At 32.7% G+C, this 9,415-nt stretch overlaps 1 protein-coding gene across 1 annotated transcript in view; it reads right to left on the reverse strand.

Annotated features, from left to right (window-relative positions):
- The window catches only part of CALCR (calcitonin receptor), a 63,015-nt gene extending 53,876 nt beyond the window's left edge, over positions 1–9,139 (reverse strand). The window contains exons 1-2 of the mRNA XM_027766316.1: positions 9,065–9,139; positions 1,085–1,238 (exon numbers count right to left, since the gene is read on the reverse strand). Coding sequence (XP_027622117.1) covers positions 1,085–1,238; positions 9,065–9,115 — 205 coding nt within the window. The 5' untranslated portion in view covers positions 9,116–9,139. The remainder of the gene's footprint in view (positions 1–1,084; positions 1,239–9,064) is intronic.
- Between the last annotated feature and the right edge of the window lie 276 nt (positions 9,140–9,415).

Below are 9,415 nucleotides of genomic sequence, written 5' to 3' on the forward strand. Positions count from 1 at the left end.
GCAGATGGTATTGAGTTATGTTACTGGACTCTCAAATAGCCTATCATGATTCGAGTCCTGGACCCGGTGACTAGAAACTCACTCTGGGCCTGTGTGTGTATGCCCAAAAGCCTGGGAGGAGAATGGAAGAGAACAGATTGAGCCATGACCACCCCCCAACCCCGGGATGTGGGTTCTCACTTTCCATCTCATTGTCTCTGGCGAGTGGGATGTGATTTCTCACTTTCCATCTCATTGTCTCTGGCGAGCGCACGCGCCCTATAGCAAAAACCTCTCCAAAAAACAGAGAATGTGCCTCAAGTTTGAAAGATAGTTCCAAAAGTTTTCTTTTTGTTAACTATATGAAAGCAAACCATGTGTAGATGTATAGTCTTATTTTTCCTATCAAGCAGGGTGGCCTTAGAATGTATAAAACTATACAGGGTCTACTAAATATTTTCCAATATTCTAGAAAACAAGGAAGAGAATTCAAATGAACTTTGGAATGCTTAGCCATCATATCCCTTTTGGTTTCCTCAGGGCTCTCTACACTGATAAAATATGTTTAGTCCTAAAAATATTTGAGAAGTCACATGCAGCATTCTTGAAAAGGTGATAGGTAAACATCTGTCTAGAAGATAAGTTTTTCTAATTCTCTTGAGAACTGAGGATAAAATAGGGAAGGAGTAGCACAGATTGTCAGCCAGTTGACAGTTTCAGGAAGAAACTGCCTAATTAACCAAAACAAGGCAGGGCTTTGACAAATTTCACCTCAGGCAAATTTTCTGCCCACCATTTTCCAATTTCCCTTCTTGTCATTTTCCATATCCTCTTCCTCAAGCAGTCCAGTATTGTTCCTGCTTGCCAAGTGTGAATGCCAAGTTACTGCAGTAATTTTGTCATGAAGGCAGACCTTATCCAAGCAGCAATTGGATGAACTTGAGCAAAGTATATGCTCCAAGAAATACGAAACCATACCATAGTGTGAAAATCGTTTTGAAAACCCCTGGCATATTAAATTGAAATTATTCAACACACATTATCTACAGAAGAAAACAAGTGCTTAATGATGTTTCAAACACATGTTCACATATGTTTCTTTTACCTTCTCCTTGATATGGGGGTAACTGTTCCATTCGGTCATAGCATTTGTACTGTGCATCTATCATCTTCTTTCGGCCTATGACATACAGAAATGGCTCGGACTCTATGGTTGGATAGGTTTGATTTGAAGAAGCAGGAAGAACTGGGGTTGGGTGCTGCATTAAAAAGGATAATCAATTACTTACAGAGAGAAAGGATGGGTGAACTCGTAAATAAACGAAGCACCTGAAAAGTTTGAAAACATTTATTTTCCCTTCTATAAATCATACTTATTCTTAGTCTCCATGCAGGATGTTTTTGCTTTACAACTAGTTTATTTATATTTTATCTACAAGTTCTACCTACAAATTTTATTTTTGCATTAGTTCCATTCACTGCTTAAAATGGGTAACACCCACACACAATCACATACTTCCTTATCCTCTAGGCTTGTTTTAATTTTATTATCATTGTATAAAAGTAAACAAAGCAAATAACCTGATTCCTAAAAAAGACCATTATTAAGTCAACTTTGGTTTCTTTAAAACTCTTAAGAATCATGGATTATGTTATTAAAAAATAAGTGGTGCAATATACATGCTTTTTAAATAGAAATTTTTTCAGCTAAATTTTATTTGTCCTCTGATTTTGGTATGCTACAAGATACTTACTCCATTTATTCCACAGAACAAATAAAATATGTTTTCAGCCTCAATAACTGACAATAATCTCTATAAATTAGTCTCAGTAGAAGATGACTTATGTATTTATATTTTTAAATATTTAATATAATATATATTTATATTTTAAAATATTTCTCTCAGCACATTTGCATTTTTGGAATAAGTTGACATTATTTTTTTCATTTTCAGTGACTTACTATGACCATTTAGGTCTCCATTTATCAAAGTTGCTGTAGTGTGTGTGTGTGTGTGTGTATGTCTGAAAAGCTTTTTCATACTGTCCTTTCTTACTCGTGTTTATATATAAACTTCAATTTATTTTTGTGGCTATGTCTGATGTTTTTGTTTGAATCTGTCATCTTTTTATATTTATATTCTACATAAAAATTTTATTGGACAAGGCTTCAGCCTTTACTGGTTTTCCTTCTTCTATAGTTAGGAATAGTGCACTCTCTATCACACCTATTGAAACACGTATTATTTGGCCTGAAACTGACTAAATTATTCTAAGACGGAAGTTTACCTGAGTGTATTTATGGCAGAAGTAGTGTTATATACTCTTTTTTATTAGCCACAATCTCTAAAACAAAACTCGTCCCATTAAAAGTTGACCTCTATACCCCAAGCTCTTCGTGGCAGAGCCCCACCATTTTCCAGTACATGTCATTGTGTATGTCCTGGGTGACAGCATATCGCTAAATGCTAAGCTATACCATGCACAATACAATACAAATTCAGAGTGAAGAGAAAGTATGGGGTAAAAATGGTCAGGAATTGTTACAAAATACAAGGTAGATTTGAATTGGACCTTGAATGTATAGCGTGTCTTGTTAGGCAGAAGGGAGAGGAAAGCTTTCCAGACGGAAGGAAAGAAATGCATAAAAGTCTGGAAATGGTGGAAATGGTTCATGTGAGACACCAAGAGAAAACCATCCTGTCTGAAGGGGAGAATATTTGAGGGTAAGAAATGGGGTCAAGAGAGCCAGATAATGCAGTATCTCCCAGGCCCATAAAAAGAAAAAAAAGTTAAAACTTGTTCCTTTGAGCAGGTTAGATGAGAAACCTCTTTAGGTCTAAGTTTCCTCTTTCATAAAATGAGAATAGTAGTAATTTTTTTTTATTGATGCTATGTGAATTAAAAACCTAAAATGTCTGGGACATGAAAATCTCTATTATTAAAATATAAAAATAAAATGACATTTTGCAGATGTTTGACCAGTGAAGGTTGTGAAAGAACAATTTTAGTAAAATTCTCATGGCAGACGTCAGATATCCACAGCTTAGAACTGGGGAGGGTAGCCAGGGAACGGACAGCCTGTACTAGATCATCCATGATGGAACAAGAAAACGTCTCTGCACCTTCTCAAACTATGAAACCATGAAGGCAAGCTTGAATGTAAGGAATGGAGAGCAGTAAGTCAAACAGTCCACATATTTAGTTTATATAAATGGAAAAAAAATTGGTAGTTTCCTAAGAGAGGGAAGATGTTGGAAAAAGAAAACCTTGCTAGGGGAAAGAAGGTAAGTTCTGTTTTGAGTTCGTTTTGGAGATACCAGCAAGCTATCTGAGTAGAAATTACTTGTAAAGAGAAAAGGGTGAATACATATTACTATTATTATACTATTGTTATCACTCTAAACAGACACTTGTTGGGAATAAAGCGAATGCTACTCTTTAAATATTTAGGTTATTTATAATTTTAATGCCCTTGAATTTATGACAGAAGGGATCAATGAACCCACAAATATGACTTCAAATAGGCATATTTTTTAACAATCTAATTGAACAAAATTCTGTTGATATGAATTTTTCCCCACTCATTTTCAGAACAATAAGTCAGCAAATATTTATTTATCCCAGTTAGATGCTGAGAATACAGTGCTGGGTAAAAAAGTATGAATCCTGCTCTCATGGAACTTACAGTCTAGCAAGAAAGATCAATACCATGAAATATTTTCCTGACACCAGAAACTGTAAAAAATAAGAAGTCGTCAGTCATAAAACTCTCAGATATTCCACCAGAAATTGGAACATTGTTTGCGAATCTTAAAGAGTTCAAGAGATTCCATTTTAAGACTTCTTTTGTATTTTATTAGCCTACATGTCTATGAGTATGTGTGTGTTTCAGAAATTAAATATGTAAACATCAACACAAGGAAGAATCATGGTGCTAATGTCCTCACAATACAGATATTAAGGATTGGTTCAGTTTATGCATCTATTCTAGATTCTTCTTTCATAGCTCTATTTAGAATCTTCAGTTGATATTAGAATTACAATTGATAAACAATTCATTTCTGAGTCATTTTATCATATGTGATATCATATGTAAATCACACCTGTCACTTATATTAGATATTTTAGATACTCAGGACTAGTTTGCTTAAGGTGAGCTTTCTTTCAGGAAGTGACATTGTGAATTCTGTCTTTATATGGCTGACAAACAATTAAGAATTGTTCTTGTGGGGCCAGAAGGTGGTATGGTAGTTAAGGTGCTGAACTCCCACATGACCAACTGTGGTTCGAGTCCTGGACCTGGCAGTTTGCTTTCTCAATTTCTCTCTCTTGCTTTCACTCTCTCTGGTCAAATGAAAAATAATAACAATAATGATGATGAATACAATTAAATAAAATAATTAAAAAACAAATGCTCCTGCACTAGTTGGAAATTTATGAAAGCTATAGATAATAGTAAGTCTAAGATATCAAGTGGAAAACCCACACTTGTATTTTTAATCACAGATGCTTCCTGACTGATAATGAAATTATGTCCTGATAAACCCATAGTGAATGGAAAATGTAAGTCAAAAATGCATTTAATACACCTAACTTACTGAACACCATAGCTTAGTCTAGCCTATCTTACATGTGTGCAAACACTTACATTGACCTATGGTTTGGCAAAGTCATCTAACACAAAGTCTATTTTACAATGAAATGTTGACTATCTCATGTAATTTGTTGAGTATGAACTAAAAGATAAAAGCACAGTGCTTAAGTGGATACTCAATAATTTTTTTGTGTATCATTTTTATACCATCATAAAATCAAACCATCATATTCTACAGATTGTCTGTACATCTTTGTTTGATTTAAGGCAGTTTTAGCATCAATAGCAATGAAGATATGACAATCTGAATAAGAGTAGCTAGCATTCATGCCGATGATAGTAGCTTCAATCTTACCATTCTTGCAATATTGAAACAAACTCCAGTGAACTTGGTTTGGAGCCTGGTTCAGTAGAGATTGTTTCAACACTGAAGGAATGAAAAATCAAAACCTCTGTTGAGCCATAGCACTCTGAGTCTGCTTCTGGTCTAGTTCATGCTTGAGCACTGAAGATGGAATTCTCCCGGTGGTAGATGAGTGTCTCAATGACTTTCTTCCTAAAATAATATACATGTTGGGACACTGTGGTCACATATACAGATTGAGTATCCCTTATCCAAAAGGCTTGGGACCAGATATGTTTTGGATCTCATAATCTTTCAAATGTTGAAATATCGGTGTATATATAGATACTTTGTATTTAGACCCAAGTCTAAATACAAATATCACTTATGGTTTATATACACATTATATAAATCACCCAAAGGTATTTTCATATAATATTTTAAGTAAGTTTGCAAGTGAAACAGTTTGTACACACTAGGCTATCAGAAAGCAATGGCGTGTCAATGCTCAAAAAGTTTTGGATTTGGGGGGTTTCTGGAATTTCACATTTTGGGGGTTAGGAATGCCCAATCTGTATATGTAAATATAGAAAAAAATCCACATTTATACCCCACACACATAATAGATACCAATATTTAAATATAGATATATACATATTATGTGTAATATTCCAATCATGGAATTAATAATCCTTAAAAATAACACAATAAATATTTCATAAAATTTAAAAAATATACAATATTTTAACCTGATAATTCCATATAGATAGATTGTTAGTAAGGCCAAATTATTTTCAGCAATAAAGAGGCAAAATAAAACTAGTAGTGATTATATAAAACTACCAACTAATAGAAACATCTTAAAATATTCTGCCAACATAAATGTCATGTTTATACTATATTTTGGGAAGATTTAAATACATATGATTTATTTAAATGATTCTATGTTCATCTGAGGACAGAAATGAGATATTAAATGAATAATGCATTTCTGAATAAAGACCAGTGTTCAAAATTTTTCATATAAACTATATAACATGATTTTTCAACAATGCAAAACAAACAACAAACAACCTCTTAATTGTTGTCCCATGTAGCAGTTTAGCTGCCGTATATGTGATGTCACTCTAAAGGTTCAAGTAAATGGCGCCACACATACGACCACCAAGCTGCCACCAACAGCAGTAGTCAGTGGTCGAAACCTTGGTGGTTCTTTTGGTCAATAGATACTTTGCCTCCCATCTGCCAGATGCTCTAGGTTCTGGAAATTCAGCAGTGAACAGACTGCCAAGTCCCTGCCCTCATTGAGCTTACATTCTAGAAGTTTCATCCTCATTAACCATGGAGTTCCAGAAGGAAGCTATCTGATTTGAAATGTCCATTTACTTAGGCAGTTCCTAGTTTGATGGAAGCTATTTTTGCATTACAGATAATTTCTAGAACTTCAGAGACAGAACAGTTACAGAGCTGTTCCATCTGGAACTTTCAGAAATGGTCTTCGTAGTGGTTCAAGCCTAAAGAATGTGTGTACCCATACTACTGTCCTAAAGGGATATAGCTTACTATTGAATGCCATAGGCAGACCTCTAAGAAAAGATAAATCCAGAATCTACCAACTGATGTGACCAATAAAAAATCACCCTGCTTAATACTGTTAATGTAGAAAGTTCATAGAAAGTGCATATTATGAATAAAACTGCATAGATTTTGAATTTTTTTGTGCCAAAATATACTTGCCCTTAATTCCATTTTTCATTAACTTCTCAAGTCTCCTCATGTATGTTCAAATCATTGTGGTTTTCCATTGCTTACACTTATTAAAATAACAAAGAATAAAGTACATGGATATTTAAAAAAAATTCTAGCCCTGGTTCTTCCAGGTAAGATTAAGAGCTGGGTTGATGTCCTAGGTACTTTTCATGTGTATATTACATTAATAACAAAACTTCTGCATATATCATAAATTCAAAACAAGTAGGGGAACAAAATGATTCCAGAAGAGCTTGGTTTTCTATATGTTCATTGTCATCATTGTTATCAGTATAGCATTTTCTTTTGAGTGCTCATTATGTACCAACCACAGTTCTAAGCCTAGTGTACAAGGGATCTTCTAAAAGTTCATGGAGAATGTATATTATAAGAAAAGTATTCATGGATTCAGAGTTTTTGCACCAAAATAAACTTGCATTTTAATTCCATTTTCCACAACCTTTTTGAGGACCCCTAGTATCACCTCAAAGAAGGGAGAAGTAGGTGGTTAATGGAGAAGAAGCTAATGGAAACTGGTGACTCAAAATGATACCTTAAAGACCATATGAAATCAACTTGGTAGAATTAAATAAATCTATAAGATGACTTCAAAAAGTTTATTGAAAAATATAATTAAAATAAGAGTTTATTTTAGTACAAAAATGTTTGAAATCTATGCATAGTTTTTTCATAATATCCACCTCCATGAACTTTTTGAAGACAACTTCTACTGGTAGTGGTTTTTCAAAATTATGTCTTATTTAAAAAATACTTTGAGTTAATAAAGAACATCTAAATTAGATTTTCTCTGAGGAGTAGCAACGTTGAACATAGTAAATATTTTGAAGTAAATTACTGGATCAAATTTTACTTTATGAACATATCTTCCAAATCAAATATATAATCCCAATTCAGACAGGTTAAAAAAATTCTTTTTTTTAATGTACCAAAAATTATTTGTACTCTTCATAATAAAAATGTTGATTAAATAATCCTCAAATATTTTGTTGATAGTTAGCAGTGTTTTTAGTATTTATTCTAGAGTGTCTATTATAATAATATGTTTAATAAAAAATGATTTAGGAATAGCCACATTTGTACTTGATTACACAGCATCTCATTTGAGCCATGAAAAAAAAACCAGTATAAATCTGAGTAATATATACCAATATTTCTACATCTATAGAATGATACATACACCTTGTCCATTTACAGACAAATTATCCTATTAATTTCTACAATTAATTTAAGTGTTTTTATTATATTTCCAAATAACATAAAGTAACTTGCATTCTAAATACTTGATAACTTGTAGAAAATTTATTTAGATAAATATCTAGTAGAGTAAAAAATTACAGTCTGACATAATAAAACAAACTATACTCATTATCAAAATAGGTGCAAGAAGGTTGTTTTATTGTCATTTTCATAAACTATTTGATTTATAACATTTCAAAGTTAAAATTATCTTACAAATTTAAATGAACATTTTTAAACACTAATAGTTCTGCTTTGAATCATGTAAGGAGAAAGTTTAGGCAGAATCGTAAGATGTAACTATACATTTCATGAACAATGGAGATCCTGGAACTCTTGGCAAGCTTTGCTTGAGTCAATAAAATAGTTATGAGATACCGAGTGATTATACTGTTAGCTGTAATGAATTGACAAATGTTTTTCTGGTGTGGTAGAAGAATAACAAGACAACTCTAAATTGATTCATGTGAAATTTACTCTCCCTTTCATGTACTATTGAAGCTGATGTGATAGTGGGTGACACCGATAAAGAGGCATTGATGGTGTCTTCTAAGATTATTCTATTATACTTCTGCGAAATTCTTCAGATATAAAACTTATAGATTGAACATGACTTAAGAGGCTATAGAAAAAGTTATGGAATGATAATGGTATAAAATAACTTCAAAGTTCCTAGTTTTTGGTGGGAAATACAATTTGAAGTCAATCGTTAGACTGAAAGAGTTCAGATGTTTTAAAAGTATAGAACAGTCCAGAAACTATGATTTAAATCCACATGTCAAATGTCAAAAACATTTTATTCAAGAAGATCATTAACCTTCAACTTAATTTCCAAGATAAAATGAAGATATCTCAAATCAATGCACAATTTTTTTGTAAGCAAAGCTTAAGTTTCTGTATAAACCATAACCCTAATTTAAATTAGTAGAAGTTCAGAGAAATGTTTGTTAACAAATTATTAAGGAAAATAATGATTTTGGGAAACTTCCTCTTAGCTTTTAGAGAACAATGCCTACCCTTACAAATGCCAATTTAATCACACTCAAATATTCTTCCTTATTTGGCATTATTAAATAACACAGCTCAGAATATTTTTGTTTTAACCTTAAAAAAAAAAAGAATATTTTTGTTTTACTTACATTTAGGAGAACAAATAGTGCCAAGCACCGGCACGTAAGTGAAAACTTCATTTTTGATTTTCGAAGATATTTCTTTGTCCTAGGGAAAAAAAAAGAAACGAAGATTTAAATTAACATAAATCTAATATGGGTGATAACTTTTCTATGTATTTGACTTGAAGAGGACCAATATTCCAAGATCCCTTAAAAATACACTTAAGTGTGAAAGTATGCATGTAGTGTAAATGCAGCTGTATGCTCCATAAACCCTCCTAATTACCAGATTTTTCTCCTCTAAGGTCTCCCTGTTAAGAAATTCTCTGACCTACCTCTGCATATCGAGACTAAAATAAAGGATTTTCAAAAAATCAA

This window comes from Tupaia chinensis, unplaced genomic scaffold (genome assembly GCF_000334495.1).
Source record: "Tupaia chinensis unplaced genomic scaffold, TupChi_1.0 Scaffold142374_1, whole genome shotgun sequence".
Lineage (NCBI taxonomy): Eukaryota > Metazoa > Chordata > Mammalia > Scandentia > Tupaiidae > Tupaia > Tupaia belangeri.